This window comes from Motacilla alba, chromosome 4 (assembly GCF_015832195.1).
Source record: "Motacilla alba alba isolate MOTALB_02 chromosome 4, Motacilla_alba_V1.0_pri, whole genome shotgun sequence".
NCBI lineage: Eukaryota > Metazoa > Chordata > Aves > Passeriformes > Motacillidae > Motacilla > Motacilla alba.
In genome coordinates, this window is record NC_052019.1 from 38,240,550 (window position 1) to 38,262,150 (window position 21,601).

Here is a 21,601-nt window from a genome sequence, read left to right on the forward strand (position 1 = left end):
CTTCCACAGGGTTTTGGAAATATACCATAACGTGTTGCCCCCAGTCCAACCTCTTCTCCATCCATTCCTGCTGCGCTATTTAATACAGGACAGCAGGATTTATACAGGGGCCTGTATGAATCAACAACAACAAAAGAAACCTTTCCAAAAAGTTATGATCTTGGCTCAACCCTGTGGTTATTAGAGTAATCCTGAGGGGAATAAGAAAGCCAAATTTAGAGAAAAGGAAGACTTTAGCAAATGGAGAGAGAGAGATAATATTATGGGGAGACGAGAACAGAAAAGTGGAAAATAAGATAGCATGGAAACTTGCATTTGCTCTCAGCCTCAGACTTTCCCAGTTTCTTTTGATTAACCATGCCAGGGAGATACTGCTTCTGCTGCTGCTTGCTTTCCTTTCAGAAATTCAAGCATTGGAATTCCACCCAGCTGATAAATTATGTAACAACATCAAGAATACACTTTTTTTTTTTTTTTTAACTTTAGTAATGTCTCTGCCTGAACTTTGTAGTAAAATACCTTTGAGAAAATGTTTGTAGGTCATTTCTTGATCAAACAACCTGAAAAATGAGCCAAAAAGACAGTGGAGCAGCATTATAAAAACACAGAAATGATTAAGTTTTTGAACTTCACACACATCAGCTATCTAAAAAGAAAAATATATATGAGTAATAACAAGACTGTTAAAACAAGCAAAGAGACCTATATGGACATTCAGTTTTTATTTTTATAAAAAAGGTCAGATTTATTAGTGCCAATGTATGTTCATAGAAGGAAACAAAAACTAAGCTAATTTGAGTAGCAACTTACATCAAAGGATATCAAAATAATATTTCTTGTAAGTGAAACATAATACTTCATTTAAAGTTGATTCTTGCAAACTAGAAGTCCTTGTTATCTGTCTATGAAGCCTTTAAAGAAAAGTTGCTACAGTCAAACAGGGTCCTGATAGAACTTGGCACATAAAGAAACAATTTCATTTTCACCCACACAATTCCTCTCACTCTCCTGGAGCACTCATTCATACAATACTTACATAATGCATATACATTATGACTAGAGCCATGTACGGCCTAAAGCACATAGAATATCTCAGTTCTAAATGTAACATATCTCTACATCAAAAGCAGGTCTCTGTATTTACAGCAGATGATCTCTCTCTGCAGATGGGGCTTTTGCATGAAGATCCTTTTGTTAGCGTACGCTAAGATGCTCGAGTTGTCAAATTATTTATCAAATTAGGAGTGTATCTACAGGAAGATCTGTCTGATTGTGTGCGAGGATTCTAAGGCAATAATAGTAGTTGTTCCACAGGAATAGCACTGCCATTGCAACCCACTTTCCATCGGAGCAGTAAAGCCTTCCTTCTCCAGATGCAACCAGGTATAGAGAGACATTCATGATCTGCAAACTGTTGGCTCAAAAGTCTAAAACTTCTTGGTTTGTTTTTTTTTTAATGTTCATGGAATAGCACCATAGGAATTCACACTTGATATCAAAAAGATCCTGGGTCTGTTGTTTCGTTTTGCTTTTTTCACCATCATGGATAGTCTTACTCTTAGGAAAAAAAACTAACAAAAACCTCTTTGGGAAACTTGTCTTTTGGACACTACTGCAGCTTCATTTCTGAGTAACTGAATCAGGCAAACAGCTCATTCACAAAAGGGTCCAAAGAAATAAAGCTTAGCAGTGGTTTCAAATGTACTGCTGAAAAAAAATCAGTAGGAGGAGTTTCAGATGATCCTTGACCATTTCTCTTTTTCATGGATACAGATTTTGATTCAGGACAGGTTTTCATTTCAGTCTCTTTCTATATTCAGTGCAAAATAAGAGCACATCATCAGAGATAGCTTACTTAACCAGTAAACCAAACATTTTCAGATGCTTACGCCATTAAAATTCAGTCAGCTAGTGACTGGTCACTAGTGATGACTGATGCAACAGTTCAGACTTCTCAGTCATTAGTAAAACAAAATACTCTATAGATCAGTTACGTTTCAGAAGTAGAATTTTCCAGTTTCAAAACACTGATAACCTGATATGACAGGTGAATTTGTAAAAAACACAGAACAATGCAGGAAGGCCTTCCCATTTTGTATCTTCTTCCAAGTCCTTGTACACACCGTACGCAGGATTCAAAGTCAAAGCAACTAGGTAGAAGGACAGTATTTTGAGTGTGTGACCTAAAAGAGCTTCTTTTCCTTCTAGACACCATACAATTGTCAGAAGCAAGAATGATCTAGAGGGTCACTTCCCCTGAATGAAACTGATTGAATCCACATGTGGTTCCAGCAAATACCAGACCATGAAAAAAAGCTTTTCTATTCTCCCTGCATGCAAAGTCCTTTCACAAGCTCTGCAGAGACAGTCAAGTATGGAGACTGCACATCATCGTCTTGACTATTCCACTGGGGTAGATGAATTTATTCTTTTATTTTATTTCAGTCTCTGAAATAAAGTCAGTTATAAGTCAGCATTTCAACTGAACTTATATTAATCATTTGTGCTAATAACTTCAGTTTAAAAAAAAATGACACGCCTTCCTTTCTTTTCACTGTGCGTTCTTTCTTTCTCACTCTTCTTTTCTGGCATAGAGGTTCTTGTGTTATTTTTTGGTGTGCATGCTATCTGGATATTTTATACTTCTGTATCGTATATGAAATCCTTTCTTGTTGATTGTATCATCAGTGTGAAAGTGAAGTAAAAGAGATTCTCCTGCTGAATAAATTTCTTCTGGTGGCTAAAATAAATTAATAAAAAGAAAAAAATTATTTGTCCTCTCTGTGTATTCATACAATATTTTTCTCCTTATGAATATTTCTCTTTTCCTTTTGCTGCTACACCTCATCATGTAATTCCACTGTGTCTCATACAATGCCATCTGACATCATCAGACAGAACAGTTCTATCTCACTGTGCTGTCAGTTATAGGCTAGAGGCAGACTGAGGAAATAACCTAACTCCTAGTTTTTCTCTAGTTCTGCTGGAGAAAGTGACTTGGCAGGACCATATACAATATTCTACATTTAGAGAAAAAACAGAGGCCAATACCTATTTTCTATCTTATTCTTCACAGCCCTCATGATGTCCTGTTTTATTACTGAAGTGCATTGATCAGAAGTATCAGCTGAACTATCAAAACCCTATTCTTAAGTTGAGAAAGTGGTAATATGTACTAACATACATATTTTTCCCACTCCAGTTTGGATCATTTTGCTTTTTATTTTCAATAATAGCTTTTCTATTTAATTGTATCTATCCTATGTGGCATCTGAAACCATTCAATTACATCTTATCAGAACCAAACCACCACCAATGCACAATCATTCCACCCCAAACCCCCAAAAGGAGAAAATAATTCAGCCCATTTTCATGTTTGTGGCCCTTCTACTTGTAACATACAGTAACTTGTAAAGAAATATATTGTTTTCTGTAAATTAGTAGATTTTAGACTCAGTTGTAGCATTTCCCTAGGAATACATCCCCTACAGCTAAAGTGGAAGCACCTTTTGTGCATCATTAATTAGTGTTCAAAAATCCACTCAAAGGATTTAAGCCAGTTTACAGGTAACTTGTCAGAATGACTAAGATGTTTGATCCAGCTCAGAGGCTGAAAAAAGTGACACATAATTACTTAAGAGCTCCTGTCATCTTATGTAGTCTTTGAAGCCTTTTATCCAGGCAAACAGTACTTGTACAAAAGTGTGCTTGCACTGGCAAACATATAAAGAATTGATGAGGACTTGTGGGATCATTGCACCAGTTTTCCCAAGGCAGGCAGCCAGTAGAACAATGCAAGTCTAAAATGAGAAATAGGATACAGCATTTTCAGGGTGTCATCTGGCCAACTTTCTCCATGTCTTGCAGTTAAAACGTGCCAGAATGCATATAGGATTTCAAGGTTTTCTTAAGGCCCATATTAATCACCCAAGTTAGGAACACTTTTTTTTTCCCTAAAATCAGACTTAAAAGTCAATGAACATACTATAAATACTTCCCAGCTGCCCCTCCTACTTTAAAATGTGGCTTCTTTCCAATTCAAAGAACTTTAATGTAATGATTTGCAACATTGGTGCATTTCCCTCTATATAAGGAAAAAAACCTCTTCTAACTTTTCTTTGTGTGCTGATGAACATGCCACTGCCAGCTACTAAAAGTTTAACATAATATTACAATACTTTGTTCAAAAAATAAGTAAGAAGGGAGGGATTGTACTAGAAGCCTGCAAATTTATACATTGAAATATGAGGTAGATAATCTAGTACCTTTACTATAGAGTGTAGTAACTGAATCTCATGACCCTTACCTTCCTCTGCCCTGCCTTTATTCTTTTTGTAAAAATGAAAAATAAAACCGTTTCTACCTATTTACCTACCCCAGATCCACAAAATCGACCGAGTCTCACTGCTGTCTTATCATGACCATCAAAAAGCTCCACGTAATCGTAGCCACAGTCTGCCTCCTCCTCAACCTCGAAAGTCTGGAACATTAACTCGACGCGAGCGCCGCGCTCGGCCACCAGCAGCCAGTCACAGTCTGCCTGAACGGGGTAGTTGTTATCACCAAACTGAGCATGTGAGTACAGGTCCTTGGGCTTGAGTTCAGCTTTCAAGCGACCACCACACTCTAAATGGAGGAGGAAAAAACATGAAGAAGCTTATTCAGTGCAAATTTGTGTTTTGTTTTCATAGATACCCAGTCTCATTCAGGCTGTGCGCATTTTAAAGTCACAAGCAGGTTAATCAAACAAGCTGGGAGAGAAGTACTACACAGTATGAATAGAACTCCATCATTCTGAGTTTTCTTATATAAATTCTCTTTTATAACTAGAGAGAATTGAACATAGTTCATAATTTTCAATTGAAAGACAACAACAGGGAACACCAAAGGAATGTGGCTCAAGCAGTATGACAGTCTTTGAGTAGGCATGGAAAGGTTCCTGTGGCCTGCAAGACAGTTGCTGTAAGGACACCCACATTTCAGTGGTGATGCTTCCACAGGAGTTAATGACACCATTTGCAAGTGATAGGGGAGGATCAGCTCCAGCACACTCGTAGTCAGTGACTGAGTGCAAAACTCTTTTGTTTCACAGTAGCGTCAGTTTTAACCATAATGTGGCATCTGGAGAGCCAGCTCAATACTAAACACCGATGCAAAGCTTGCTGCCTTGCTTGCTGTGTAGTTCACAGGCAGGCCTTTCTCTGCAAAAGAGTGGGCCAGGAGAAAAGTTCCTGCTATCAGAGAAAGTCTTGAAGCTGAAAGCCTGCCTGTTCATGAGGTAAGCCTTTGTCAGCAGATCCGTGTCTTTTCTCAAAACCATTATTTTAGCATAAATCTCTATTTTTACACAGCTGCAAAATGGATGTGGGGCTTTAGAGCTTGTTTATAATTGCCCAAAGAGTTCAGAATTTAAATATGAATTAGCTCTAGTGTATAGGTGAATAAGGTGTAAAACAAATACGTAAAAGTGTTATTAGAACCCAATGAAGAACAGACAAAAATTGTACTTAAGAGAAAAAATGCATTGTTTCCAAAATGCATAATATTTACAAAAGGTGGGTGCAGGCTTTTTTACTTTACATGTATGAAGATTTCAATGCAAACAGAATAATTTTGTTTTGGTTTCTCATCAAGAACAAATCACCTCTTACAGCACTTGATCAAAATAGCAAGTGCAAATGAGCTTGAACAAAATATTGAGAATAACAAGTTTAGATTTAATTTTTATAAATAAACAGATAATTTTACCTGCATTTAAAAATATGTAAATATTATTGATTGATCATTTTAGAGCAACCAGAAACAAAGAGCAAGATTCAAATCTTTCTAAGTTTTGGTGAAGAGACACTTTCAATTTTACTTCACGGACTCCACCCCCAGTAAACATGACCAATTGCACTATTATATTGCAAGGAGTCACATTTCAGCTAAGAAATGGTAATCACCAAGTCCTTACTTTTAAAAAGAGTGGGGTTTTTTTCTTAATAGGGAAATGAAGAAATAAAACCAGGAAATATAATTTATAAGTAATCCATTATGCATGATCAGTTCAATCTGAAATTTCCATTTTTTTTTGCTCTTATAGAGCAAATAAGATAATGATATATGATATAAGATAATGAAATAAGATAATGATACATGATAAAACACTGGCAAGAAAGATAGTTCAAACAGTTATTTCTCATTGATATTCTAATTTACTGTTTTTTCTCCCTATTCTGAATTTCATTTGGGTTTTTTTGTTGTTGCTGTTTTAGGGGTTTTTTGTTTTGGTTTTTTTTTTTTTTTGAGGGGAGAGGGGGTTGTTTTGGGTTTATTTTTTGTTTGACTGGACTCTTGACAACATTAGGAACATCTCACTGCCTCAGACACCAAGCAGCTGCAAACAAGAAAACATTTAATGAACTGTCTGCATTCTCTCCCTCTGCTTGCTACAGAAGACAGGAGCTTAAATGAAAGTTGCAGCCATACAACCACAGAAAATGGCAATTCCCATTCCCCTGCCCTTCTCTCACAGATTATAGCCTCATACTTTAGAATAGAAATTACAAGCCAAATTTTCAGTTTCTTAAGAATGAAGCTGTAGTTTCAGAAGTCTACATCCAGCCTGCCCAACAAGGCTCTGCACTGGGACACAAGGGATAGGCACAGAACAGAGCAGAGCTGTGCAGCATTGCTTGCTTGGCCTTGGTACCAGAGCTGACCCATTGTGGTTTCCACTGTGAAGGCACAGCTGCCCTGCTGTAGGCAGGGTGTTTGCTTCTGACTGTAAGGAAATATGTCCAACTTGTAAAAACCATGGTGATCTCATAGCTGCAGTGAAAGACTCTTTCTAGATCATCTAAGGCACAAAAGCCCTCTCATGTTTCATGACTTTTCTGGGGACTTTTAGGCTTCTTACAAACATCAGAACAAATCAAGCAGTAGTTTCCTGATTGTTTAACAAGCCAGACAGTTGGGAAAAGGTGAAACCCACACCATCTGAAATAATGAAACAAGATTATAAATTTGATTCAGCACTCCCATACTGAAATATTACAGCTATTTTGGAAGAAATGCAGGCATCTAGACTGAGTGACATCTGAGATAGCCAAATTTGTTTGAGACATCCTCCTGGAATTGAAAGATACAAATAGGACCTACAGTAGATCTGCAACCTTCCAGAGCAGTGGCTGGAAGCCAGGCACCATAAATGAAACTGTCCAGAAGAGAACTAGATGCCTGAGTTAGGGCAGACAGATCACTCCCTGAGCAATGATGTTTAATGTTCTGTCAGGAGCATTTTTATGAATTCCTCTTGGATGGGTTATGCCTTTTCTGAGAGGGGAAAATATGACAGAATCTCCTTCTAAAACTGTGTTGCACTTTCAAAACAGCATTTTATAAGTTTTACTCCACCCAAGGAAGCCTTTCTATCCAGTTTACTTTTTTAAACTTTACTGTATTTGCTGCAACATTTTTATCCTGTTTTCTGAAATATGAAATAGAAATTTGGAAACTGGATAGCGCTTCAAGCCAAAAAGTGTCACAGAAGGGAAATCATCATCATCGACAGTATCCACTGGAATAATAAGGGGCCATTAAATCATGAAGAGGCAGGAATGCAGCAGCAGAGACAGCTCTGGGCACAGAATCCAGCTCCTCGTTCACTGCTGTTGTGTTACAGCAGTCCCTTCAGTCAGTGAGTTCTGCCAACATGTTAGAAGTGACGGGAACAGCTTCCTCAGCACTCCCTGTCTGTCTGCACAGCTGGGCAGGATCGAACACAACCTTGTCTACTTCCATTGCACACCATCAATCAGTTTTTCCTAGAAAAGATGAACTAAGGGAACACAATCCTCTGTCCATACACTTGTTAGGTATCTGCTATTCACATTGTGCCCACAGCACAGGAGTAAAATTCTCACAGTGTTTGGCTCACAGACTGTGAGACCTGAGCTGTCCCTCATTCAAACACCACCTCCAGGTACACGCCAGAGATGAGGGTTCATCACAGGGAGCAGTCTGTGCAACAGCAGCTGACAGAAATAAATGTCCTCTCTTAAGGAGGTAAACTTTGTAGTTTTTTATAGCATTCTTAAAATCCAGGTAGATTTTATTTTTCTCAGTTTCTCAGAAAAGCACATGCTTGTCCATGCTATAAATGTTTTCATATCTAAGGCACATAAAACTCAGCAAGGCATACAAAAACTTAAAATCTTTAGAATTTAGGGAGTATACATCTGAACTTTGTTCACATACTGACTGCTCCAATTCTGCAAACTGAAAGTGAGGACAATAAATGAGACAGCAGTTTTACAACACCTGTTCTAGCAAGAGTTCTGACCTTTAACTATATACCCTCAGGTAATTAAAAATGGGTAATTAGTACTTCTATCCAATTTTGTATCTAAGAGAAAATGTTACTGTAGTAGGGAACACAAAACATTGCATGCTTGTAAAAGAGGATTTTCCACAAGAAAAACAAACTGAATTACAGGTAGCTAAATTTCTCACTTTCAAGGCCCAGATCACAAAGATTTCATATACTGTTGTCTACTGTCTTTCTCTGAAAGGGAAATTAAATTACCAAAGATTTTTAATTATTTGGAGCAAATCAGAAGGAAAAAAAGACAAAATGAGAGCATTGATATATATGAAGATTTTTTAGCTCAGCATTACCCATCAACTTGATGGTTACTTTGGGTAATGTCATATTACATTAACCTTGTAATATTACAATATATATATATATATATATATATATATATATATATATACTATTAATATCATTATATTTATATAATATATATTATATTACTAATTTTACTACAATGTAATAAAACTCATTACCTTGATAATTCTATTAATAACTATTACCTGTCATTAAAACTTATCTTCTAGAAGATAAATTTATGAAATGTTTTCTGAATTATTTATTGCCTGGATAAATAAGAATGAACTCTGGAAAGTAAAGACAAACATTATAACTGAAGACTAAAATAAAGGTCAAAAAGTCCCAAATCCCCTTGTTTTACTGCAGGCACTGGATGTTCAGAGCTTCAGCACTAGAGGCCACTGTAAGTCAAGCAACATCAGGGGAAAAAAAATCTATACACTGAAAATGTACCAAAAACTTCATAAATGCAATTACAAACCACTGTTTCCAATTTCAGTAAATTCTGCCAAACAAGAAAATTGAATGGTAAACATGAAGAGCATTATACTCTAAAGGTCCTGAGAAAGTCTTTAATGTTTTGTTTTTTCTTATTCTTCTTTGGTTTATCTTTCCTTTTAAGCACTATTGGAAAGAAATATCTGTTTACACAAAACCCAGATTTTTGTTTAAGTTAGAACAGGAAAATAATGGAGGTGCATCACATGTCCCAGTTAAGTGTTGTCATCACAAACACACTGAAAAGATATTCAATTTTTTAATGATCTCAAGTCATGAATCCTGAGGAACCTCATTTCTTATTTGACTCTGTTTCAACACCTTTTAATTTCTCACCTATAAGAGAGACAGACAGGGAGAAGGGAATATCTAAAATATTAGAGAATACTTTCTGCAATCTCAGACTTTTCCTACTGGGCTTAAGGCTTCATTAGACACAGCTGTTACATCTGTGAACTCATCCCATTCTTACAAAAAAAAAAAAAAGTCTGCATATCTACCACTAAAGAACAATGGGTAAGTTATTAGTAAAAAGCACATCCTGATCTCTGACCTGTAGAGTGAGTTGCTTGGAAGCCTTTTCTTTGAACTGAAGCATCAGAAATAAAGCGGAGGAACATTCTGTTTCCAGTAGCAATGAGAGGATCTGGTATTTTATTGCCGCATAAGCGTCCCAGGATTGGTGATTTTTCACTTTCGCCATCAAACACTTCCAAGTGGTCATAAGCACATTCTTGATGTTGTTCTATTTCAAATTCATTGAATGTCTAGGGGAGAAAAAGTAAAATTACCCATTGTGGGACTGTATTTACACAGTACATACATATTTATGTTAATATGTTACAGAATACAAGGATGCAGTTAAAATGAAAGATTTAACATTACTGCTTCTACAAGCCTGTAGATTTGACTAACATATTGATCTTATTGAACTTTTATTGGAATAAAAGACACTGAACTTCAAGAGTGCATCATCCTTCATACAGAAAGGCACTAGCATCTTTGTAACAACTACCAGCTATAAGAGAATATTCAATCTAGAATATTGCTGCCTTTCTGATAAATTTGCACTGTTTTTAGGATTATTCCAAATTTCACAGAGCATTGAAAACAGCAAACAGTCAGAAATTACTGTTCCTTGCATTGTTGAGGATTGATTGAAACATCTGCAAAGCATAATGGCTCCCCCCTGCCCTTTTCAAAAACCTACATCACACTGCAACTACAACCTCTGAGAATGACTTTTCCACATGAAGGTTTATGCATGAAAGTTATACTGTCTAATCTATTATTTAGAAATCTATTTTTTTATTCTTTCAACTTAATGATGTTTCAGACTTCACCCTTCATGCTAAGGTCACGTTTTTGCCAGCAAATGCATCGTGAAAAACAACAAAATTGTGTTAATTGTTTGTTAGAACAAACTTCAGATACTTCCAAAAAGCGTATGTCATGCCTGACAGAAACTGTTAACACACATACAACTAATACCCGCATTTCAGATCTGGAAGTCTCTCTTCCAAGACTAGAATGATGCAAACAAATTTATTTGAAGAGGATATCGTAAGATTTTTTCAGGTAAGACTTTTTGACCAGGGCTAAATTTCAACAACCGTGAAGCTTAATATCTGGTCATTTCTCCTCATGTAAACACTGTGAAGGCAATATACATCTTTGTGAATTTTGTATAGAGTAAGCTATAATTTAAGGTGGAATTCAAAATCTATTTTGTTCAACAAAACAGCATAAAACTACCAAGTACACATGCTTTCATGGGTAGTCATGTAGCTGACTGTTTATGAGAAAAACTCCAGAAGGCCCCAAACAAAATCCCATAACCCAATTAAGAAACAATAATTAAAAAGAATAAAACTGAACTATCAAATACTGAGCAAATACCACAATTAAGCATTCTCTCTGAGACACCAAAACAAATCTGACCTACCAAATCACTTGTGGAACCCTGAGAGTGTGAAATGCAATGGTAATTTATATTAAAAGCTGACCTAAAGAGCTAAGACAAAGTTGGTTTTTTTCCCCCAGAGAACTTCAATATTCAGAATAACACTTATTTTATGTGACGAGCTGTGTGATGTAGTGGATGCAGGCTCGTTTCACTGTGAAAGTTTGGGGTTTACATTAAGGGACTGAAAGTGCAGAGGCAATGAAAACAGCTGTACAGCAGTCACTCCTGCTGCTCTTAAATTGTGGTCAGCCATCCTACTTTTATGATGCCAACTATGTGTTGTCATTTATACCACAATAAAATCTGATGGATTAAGAAAACTCAGAAAGCTGAGAGACTAAGTCTCAGTAAGGGAGTTAGTTAAACACAGTGTTGAGTCAAGCCAACCAATCAATGGGAGCAATAGCCATGATCTAAGAGCAGCCTGCAGAAATTCATTTGTTTTAGAGGAAAATTACATCTGTTTTGTTCACTTCTCACCAGCATGAAAAAACTCCCAACAAAACCTATCCTTTCCAGGAAGCATATCTCATTATGAACTGTAAGGCACACCTATTATTTTTAATATTTGACTTCTCACTGGGATTCCCAAGCCTGCAGAAGCACAGTACATGTTATATTGGGTCCCTCAAACATGACCAGGAAAAGTCCTAAATCTGTTGCGGGTATAGCAATCTATTCTAGCAATTCCAAAGAGAATGCAAGAAAAACGTGCTTTTTAAAGGAAAACCAGACCTTAATGCGCACAGTCGTTTAAAATCTCAAAATGTCTGATATTTTAAAATACCCAAAGACAGTCTCAGTTTTTTAAAGGTCAGCCAGTTCCTTGCTGGTTTGAAAGAGGAGAACTGACACAAACTTCCCTTAAACATAACTGAACAGTTGCTGCCAACAGAGCTCACAAATGATCTAATAAAATTGGTAGTATAATTAAATCACACCCTCTCTTCCTGGGACAAATACTGGTGAATTCCTACCCCACCATGACTATTTTAACTGCATGTGATTTGTCTCCTTAGTGGGAATGGTGTTCAGAAATGTTACATATAGCTTCTGACCATCCAGCCCCTTCTATCTACACCACTCAACCGAGTAGATACGTTGGTGGCACTTATGGACAGCTGCCTGGAGGGGACACTTAAGTATGTGTCTTATAAACATCCGGCTGATTAGCTCATGGAAATCAGTCTCTCTGCTATGTACATTTTCAAAGCCATCTTTATCTACATGCTTCATTTAAAAGTTCTGGAGTGCATATCCTTTTTTTTTCATAGGCTTCTTAATTGCACCAAATACTTGAATTTAGCCCGTTCAGGAAGACACTTTTCAATGGTTAGCAGAGTGAGGGCAATCACAACAAAATATTTGTTTCAATACACACACCCCTCTCAAAAAAGAAAGCACAGCCTCATAATTCTTGCGGGTTGTTAACATAAAGTAACCAATTCCCTTCCTCAATTTGAACAAGAAAACTATGAAAATTAAACTTAAACACGGTGTAGAAGAAAAAATAAATCATCCTATGTGGAATTATGGTATTAATAATATTGATGCGGGACCTTGCTGTTCTACACAACTTAAATATATTGTACAGACAGAATTTAGCAATTGACCCTACTGGTTTGCACAAAAGAGCAGATCTCAGACTCTAAATCATGGAGGTATTGTCGAAAATTCTATCTAGTAAAATTCTGTCTATTTTTCCAGTTCCACTGGCAACAGCCAATTAAAAAAAAAAAACCTTTTCTTTGTAAAGTAGACCATGGAATATTTTGCTGAAGATATCTGAAGGTTGGAATTTTGCCTGCTGTGGGTATAAGCAATGGAAAAGCTTTTACAGTAACATGCCTATACCTGGCTGGCTTTAGTTTATTCAGCCAGTATGAAGAATACTTGCTCAGAAGCAGCAGTAGGAAGGCTGCCTGAATTAGAAACCTATTTTTCACCCTTGGAATGGACAGAGCATGCACACCACTCCTTCTCCACCACCATCATCCCCTCCAGTACAGTTTACATTTGGCAAACAGGGATCAATATACAATCCCACATCAGCGCCAGTAACAGGAGTGGTTTAACCCCTGGCAGCAGCCAAGCCCCGCACAGCTGCTTGCTCACTGCCCCATCAGTAGGACTGGAGAGAGAACTGGAAGTGTGAAAAGACAGAAAACTTGTGGGCTGAGATAAAGATATTTTAATAGGAAAGCAAAAGCTGCACAAACAAGTAAAGCAAAACAAGGAATGAATTCACTGCTTCCCATGGGCAGGCAGGTGTTCAGCCATCACATGGGCCCCACCACCACTCCAAATACCATCCCCTTCCTCCTTCTTCCCCCAGTTTGATATCCTGAGCATGATGTCATACAGTCTGGAATATCCCTGTGGTCAGTTTGGGCCACCTGTCCTGGCTGTGTCTCCCCCCAGCTTTCTGTGCAACCCCAGCTTTCTTGCCAGCAGAAAGAGCCTTGGTTCTGCATAAGCCGTGCTTAGCAATAGGAAAAACATCTCTGTATTATCAACATTGTTCAACACACATCCATACCAGCCACTGTGAATAAAATTAATTCTACCCCAGGCAAAACTAGGACAAGAGGTTAGGGTTTGCTAAGGGCAGTAGTTATGAGATTGGAATACACCTTTCATCCCTGCATAAGTACTGGCTATTGCTTCTACCTCTGAAACAGAGACATCTCTCTGCTTAACTTTATTTGCTCCTAAACAGTTGAAAAATCAATTTAAGAAGTTTAAATATCTGTAAGGCCAGCTTTTGTTGTGCGTGTCCTGCAAGTAAGCTGCAGAAGAAATGCTGGGGCTGAGCTCAAAGCAAAAACCCTGTGGGCAGGACTGTGCCTGTGGTCTCATACAGAGGCTACATAACCTCAGTCAACCTGCAAAGCTATCTAAGCTCTGCTAGGCCTGTCTTTGGACACCAGCACTGTCCTCAGCCAGCTGGACACAAAATTCACAAATCTACTCCAGGCTGCTCTTCTACTTATGCTAAAATTTGAAATCCCTTTAAACTGAGAAATCCAGATTCCCGGGGTTTTATCTTTCTTCCTCCTCAAGAAAACAGAACAGGAAAAGGTGTGTGTAGAGGACTGCTCATAACTCAAAATTTTGCTTTTTCTATATATTGGAATTTGTGTAAATGGCCTCTGCCACATTTGCCAAAACTTTGCACAAGAAGTTTTATGAGTTGCAACAATGATATAGTAAAGTCTGACAGGAGGAAAGCGTTCCTTCTGCCTTCACTGTACAGAGTATTTCCAATCACCATAAACTTAAATCACAACTCTATCATATTGAGTAGTCCCTGTTGGCCAGAAATGGACAGGATTCAGCAAGTTTTTAAAATAGTTTACCTCTGGGATGCAAACTGACAGTAAAGTTTAGTAACAGTTTCATATCATTGAGCAGTCATTTGAGAAGCTGATTTGATGGAAGAAAAGCTGAAAAGGAAGGGAAGGCAGAGACTCACCAGTTTGACCCTCTGCCCAGGGGTGGCACTGATTTCCCACGTGCACTCCTTCCTGCTGGGATACTTGTCGGGCCAGTTGGGACTTGTGATGATGCCATTGGGACTGTGGATCTTCTGCTCACACTCAGCTGTGCCAATAGGGATAGCATCAGTTAGTCTGGGGGTCAGCATTCAGAAGTAGTCAAAAAAGTATATTATTTGTCAGGGCAGCCACCAATTGAAAAGGATCTTTAGGAAGATAGGTAAGCATGCTTTTCAGTGTGCACAGTCATGTTATTCCCCTCAGGCATGTGCTTTAGAGCATTAACCCAGCATGTTTCTTTTTGGATTGTTGTGAAACATACACTGTTGTTTACAAGTGATGGCTTTTTTCAGAAAAAGTCTTATACAGGAATAAAGATAAGATAAATATTTTAAAAAAATCAAGTATTTTCCTATTCCCCCCATCCTATATACAAGTGTTTAAATCCATATGAAAATCTCACTACTCCAAAAGAAATTTCTCGAACAATTTTTTTTCCTCTTCTTGGTAGTTTTCACTCCAGCTACAGAGCAATCAATTTGATTTGTAAACCACTGTTTCTAGGTATATGTATACACAATGTGAGAACAGCTAAGACTAAACTGTGACTATGTACAAAGAGCAGCTTAGTCACTGACTTTGCAACTAAACCACTAGTACCCAGAACTAAAAGAAGGCATTTTGTATTTAGTTTTAACAATCTCAAATTGCTTTCCGAATATCAGAGAATTGTTTGAGAAAAAGACTTTTAGAGTAAGCAAGTAGCATTCCAAAACCAGTGAAAATGCAAATGATTCACAAAGGGCATGTATTTACCCTCAGACTAAATCCATGCTAGAAAACATTGAGACATTACAGCTGCTCTCATGATATTGCACACTTGAGGTTCATTTGCAGAGAATTTAAATTCTATTTAAGTCCCAAAGCCTAATATTTTCTTGAAGGTAGCCACACCTCGAGAGAGCCAAGAGGAAAAAAGATGTGCAAGGCTTTGACTGGAACTTAGATTGTCTAAATACGTCTCCTAAACCAAACCCAGAGAGGGTAGATATGGTGTCAACCTGGCTATGAGGAAATTAACTGTTACTGAGAGCAGCTAATCACAACTTTACCAGGCTTCTCTCTAGAACCTCTACCCCTGTGTTTAATACAGCCTTAGATAAATAATTTATCAGAGCTTTAAATATTCTACACTTCACAGAACTATTGAAAGTACCAACGATCCCAAGTTTTCCAAACTTCATTCCTGTGGACCTCAAAATCAGCCCACACAAATGCCGGGGATGGAGGGGATGGGAAAGGGGAGGGATGTTATTGTGTTTAAGCCCAAATGTCTAAAATCCCATTACCAAGATCTTGTTTTCCTTTCTTTTGTTTGAAAGGAGAGCTGCAGAAAGCTTTCTGCAAGACAGTTGTGTAACCAACCACTCCACTGCCTTCCTGCTCACCTTCCTTGCAGTCATGTTTATTTTCGTGTAGCACAAATCCGTTCCGGCACTGGCAGACGTAGCTCCCTACTGTGTTGATGCACTCGTGCTGGCAGCCACCGTTGTCCTTCGAACACTCATCCTTGTCTACAAAATACGCAACAAGCTCAGGTGAGCACACAGCTCCCAGCAGACCTTGCTACCAAGAGGAGCACCGAGCCTGAGGCCAGAGCAGGATAAGCTACAGCACAGTCACTCCTCCCAGTCAGGCACTTTTGTGGTGCCTTAGTTTTAGGTCACTCTTTGCTCAGCCTGCAGCCTTGCACTGTGGCACAAAGAGTCTGGCTCATCTTTCTAGGAAATGAGCATTAGTTCCCAAGGGAGAAGAACACTAGTATAACAAACAAACTAGAACAAAGGAGGTAAGAGATTCACCAGCTTTTACTCTTTCAAGTGGTCTAGCTGGTAAAAGTTTCATAAATATCCAGTTTTATCTTAGTAAACAATGGTAGTGTAGTTTATGGACAACACAAATTATTCCAGCTTTGGGCAGATTCCATAATTTAATGGTGATATCTTGAAGGGAACACATAGATCAAAAAAGACTTCAGCTTCTACATATTAAACATGTAAGAAGAGAAAGATTTTACATAAGCTTTTCTAATAAGTTAGGCTTTTTCCCCAGCAGAGTGACAGTGTGCTTTACTTTTAATGAATCTGGACGTTATAGACCATCACAAAAAGAAAAACATTTCATTGGAAGAAAAAAAAAAAAGAATTTGGCATTAGTTAGCTCAAGAGCTACAATGTAGCACGCAGTTCTGTTTATTAACATATAATCCTTCAAAAGAGCTTTTAGTGTGTTAGAAATAAAGCAGAGAGTAGTGGAGGAAATATGACCTGCATTAAACAGCTACAAATTCGTTGCATGGAAAAAAGCCAAACTAGATTAACAGGCTGTCATTGTAGCAAGAGGCCTCTGCTGCCACGCTCCTATGTCATTCAGCTGTTCTTGCTTTAGGTGAGGCTGGTCCCTTTAAAAGAGGCAGACTACTCCTCACATGTATATACCCATACATGCATATACGTGTGCACATGTATATAACTATAAATATAAACACACACACGCATACATTCTTAGATATAATATATATATACACACATATATATTTATATGCATTTATGAATGCATGCATATAAATACACACATATTAAACCTCCACTGTATTTTGCTAAATGTGCCATTTCAACATGCAAAAGAAAGGAGGAAAAAGAGCAAAGGAATTTTGGTCATCCCAGAGGTCTGATTGTTGTGGGTTGGAATGCAGACCATTTACCACCTTCAGTCTTATTTACCTTGGAAAGCAACAGTTAACATTATCTCCAAACAAGGCAATGTGATATTTCACACTTCAGCAGGTAGAGCCAGAATTTCTATAGATTAGAAGCCACCATGGATAATTTAAGACTCTTTTCATTGTCTTATTCGTGCATTTTCTCCCTGCCCTTAGTGATGTTCATATTCAGTAACACAACAAAGGAAGTTTGCATTGTAATTGCATACACGTCATCTTCCTCTGCTGAAACGTATTCAGCACTCGACCTGTTGACTCACAGGTCTTTCCATAAAAATCAGCTTCTACTTATAATACAAGATGATAATGTGCATTTATAGGTAATTTCTGCAAGTCAAACCCAAGCATCCACTGCATTTTGTACTGTAACTCTCAAACCTGTTTGCGTTGAAAGTTTATGGAAGCTTTCTGCAAATGTGCGCAGATCTGAAGGTTAAGAAGCAGTTGAAAACATAGATACCTCTTGGAACCATACATTCAAAGAGATATTACTTGTCATTTTGATGAGGAAAGGAAGCACAGAAGCTCCACAACACACTATTTATGCACCTGACAAAGTGAATCCCTGAGGTAGCAAATCTATGCAATTTCAAACCAAAGTCATAATTTTGCAAAAGCAAGCACGATCATGAATTAATTCCACATTGCAAGTGAAGAACAGTAGCAAGCAACTGAGAAATTAGAACTATTATGAACAAAAGTCTTCAATATTTCCCTCCTGAGCATTAGTTTGTAATTTTCCACCAGAATAACAAAATGAAAGGAAGGCAAGCTCAAAATGCATTCAAGTTAGGCTTTCAAGTACAGAGTACGTACATAAATTCTAAATAAATAAAAGCCCTGTCCATTTTCATCATCCACAAAACTCTACGAAAACACTGAAAAGTATTTTAACATTAGATATGCTTATATTCTGTAAAATAATCTCTTAGGAGACAAGTGCATAAACAAATAGTCCCACGTTGGATGTCCTCAGAAATAAAATAATGGACAGAAGGTAGAAAGGAGAAGTTTTGGAACACATTTGACCTACAATAATTACTTGTATATAGTTAATCAAGGATGCAACTGTTGAACAAGCCTTCCTCACACTTCATAATTGAGAACAGACTTTCTGTCAAACTGATTGCCCAGTTTAAAAATTTGTGAAAAAAAAAAAAAAAACAATTAGTCTGTATTAGTTACAAGAACAAATGTTTTGCCATGTAAAAACAAAGCCATTTGTTATGCTGACAGATGGAAGTGAGTACCCCCAATTTTAAATGGATACTTTCTTTTCTCATTTCAGTACACAGAAGAAGAAAAGATCCATTCTCAAGAAAATAATAGATTGAATCATTCTGAGGACAAATGGTCGTACCTCTGAGACCCTCAGAGGCCACCAGTCTGTGAATAATACGTACTCGGCCTGAAGGCACCTGTACCAAGTCCATGCAAGATTCAAAAACAAAAATTTTCTCTTTGCAGGCAGCTTTCTTGTCTGTGGAAAAAAATGTACCAGGATGGCACCAGAGATGAGTTTTTGTTCAAGGCTAGGAACATTCTAGCTTTCTCTTTTTAACTTCTCAATGAATCACCACCCAAGAAGAGATGTCCCAAAAAACCTCATTTTTATGTTATATCAAAACCCATGTATATTTTTAATATTTAGGCAAAGAATCAGTCATGTTCATTTAAAACACTCAAGTCTGAAACTTATGATAAATGGAAGCAGTTTAACGACAAACTATGACTAATCCTTAGGTCATCTTTTCAGAAAGATCACAGAAAAAAAGGGTATTTAAATATATTTTGGAATTATTTAATACTTCTCTAGTCTTACAGGCCCAGTAGTGTGTGCTGAGTCCTGCAGGGACTTACTCCTATGTCTTGCTCTTATTACAAAAGTGGGAGACAGAGGAGGACAGAAGACAGACAGAGGGAGAAGAATAAAAAACTAATTATTTGAAGTTTTTTGTTTAGAAGCCTAATATCCAATTCCAAGAAGTTTTAATAATTTTAAAAAAAACCCAATATATATAGTGACCCCCTAGTTTCCTCTCTTTATCTAAGAAACTTGATTATAAATATACAATAGAATCTATGTAGTTCAGTTAGATCCCACAAAGACTCCTAACTGAGCTTTCTTCAGAACTGTCCCATCAAATGTAAATTTTACAGAAAGCTGAAAAAAAAATTCTCACTTTCCAGTAGCACCTGTCTGGCTGTTAACACTATTTTACAGCCAAAAATATAATTACATGTTGTCTTGTATCAACATAAATACCTTTCTAATGCAGGTCATCTGTTGCCCTATGTCACTGTTTGCTTTCACAGTTTATCACAGTACGTTTCAACCACCCAAAAACTGCTTTCTGTCGTCTGAGCTGGAGCTGGGCCATGCTTCCTCATCTCTAGCTGTGGTGCAGAATTCACCACCAAAAGAGTAGCTGAAGAAAATAGTAGTTTTTGGCTGTGCTTGAGGAACATTTTTCAGTTCCTAATCTCCACACTAATTTAATTTATCCACCTTTCTATCTTGCTGAGCATTGCATATGGCCTTTACTGGTGAATAGAGTGCAAGATGTAGTGTTTTACTCTTTAAATTTTTTGTCATTATTTATGTCTTTGTAACAAAATGCTTTCACATCTACTGTGATTCAATTAATACAACTGGTAAATGCCTGCAATCAAGTGTCAGTCAAAGTATTTCTACCCAGATATCATTCTAAAATTATTGCGATCTGAAGATTAATATACATATAAACAGGGAAAAAAACCAGCACTTCATCACCTGAAAAATTATGTCATCAACTCCCAAAAGTCAAAATACTTGAAGTCTCAAGTCTGTTCTTCATTGACAACAGCATATTATGCCCATATTAAGGAATTCTGGGATAAGAAAGTAACAGTGTTTTCTGACAGTCCTAAGATGTCTGAATAATTATTTGGAGATGACATCTTCTTTTTAGATACTTTAAGTTCAGAAGTTTGATTTTTCTCAAGCATTACAAAATTTCTGTTTTACTCAGAAAACATTGTCAAACAGGGAAAGCCAGATGACATAGAAGAATGGAATCTGCTAGAAATTAGAACAAATGGAAGATAGTTGAGAAAGAATAAAAAAAATACTCATACTATATTCAGATTTTTGAACTCATATGAAATGCTGACAGGAATGCATTATGAAGCACTCAGCAAATTTACATACTTACAGATTCAAAGGCTTTTTATATCAAACTATCTTTTTTTTTTTGAAAAGGATTAGATATATACTATATCTAGGAACATCACACATTTCTATTCACTACAAAACACGTTCATTCAAACTTATCCCTGACTAAAGAATTTATTCTGTGATCAATGACATCAATTAAACATTTCTTTTTGCAATTACCTTGTGAGGGAAAGATAAGAACATTTCATCCAGAACTGAAATATACAAGCAAAAATCAGTTCTGAAGAATTACAACTTGACGCTTTGTAATCCATGACCTTCAGCCTAGTCCTTCCCCAAGATACAGCATTGGTGGAACCCACTCATTTAAATAAAGTCCCTTGAGCAAAATAAATAAATTCATATCTGAAGATGAATTATTACTTTAATGAGAACCAAAATTTAACTAACTATAGCTGTATAAATGACCAGGATGTCCAGGAAACACAACTTCTGAACTAAGGAGCTTATATAAATAACTACACTACCATTGCTAGTCTTATCTGAAATATCTGTAAGATCTTAAAAAGATTCAACAAACTTCATTTGCAGTCTTTAGAACTTGTACATATCAATATATATTCCTGCAAAAAGCCAATGTGACAAATCCTGCTGTCATAACTAGACCAACATAAAATGACTAGTTGTGGGCTTCTGCTGTGTGCCCATATGTATTTACTACAAATAATGAGTAAACCTTGAATGCTTCTTGCTATGTAAATCATAAATTTAAAAGTAAAATGTGTTACTGTAGGTAAAGGTGGATCTGCAGAAGATTATGGCCAGAGAAATGTAATTATTAGGAAAGAGATACTTTAAAGAGATGGAATGTTTGTTACGCCTTTGTATGAGACAAAACACCTCTTTCCATCTTTCACAGTTGCTTAATAAAGGCGTCAAAATAGTCATAATAAGAAAATACTGAAAGTCTAAACTGTTTGCCTTGGTAGATATTTTTTCGCTTTCCAAACCACATTCCTTATACATTGTACAGATTCTTATTAGT

General features: G+C 37.0%; 1 protein-coding gene across 4 annotated transcripts in view; it reads right to left on the reverse strand.

Moving 5' to 3' along the window:
• Window positions 1-718: 718 nt before the first annotated feature.
• Window positions 719-21,601, reverse strand: part of TLL1 (tolloid like 1) — a 128,001-nt gene continuing 107,118 nt past the window's right edge. For 3 of the 4 annotated variants that reach the window (XM_038134891.1, XM_038134894.1, XM_038134893.1), the window contains 5 exons: window positions 16,066-16,191; window positions 14,596-14,723; window positions 9,708-9,921; window positions 4,376-4,626; window positions 2,606-2,740 (listed from right to left, as the gene is read on the reverse strand). In XM_038134891.1, the coding sequence (XP_037990819.1) occupies window positions 2,606-2,740; window positions 4,376-4,626; window positions 9,708-9,921; window positions 14,596-14,723; window positions 16,066-16,191 (854 nt within the window). Of the gene's footprint in view, window positions 2,741-4,375; window positions 4,627-9,707; window positions 9,922-14,595; window positions 14,724-16,065; window positions 16,192-21,601 lie in introns of all 4 variants that reach the window. The other variant, XM_038134892.1, reaches the window with a different exon arrangement.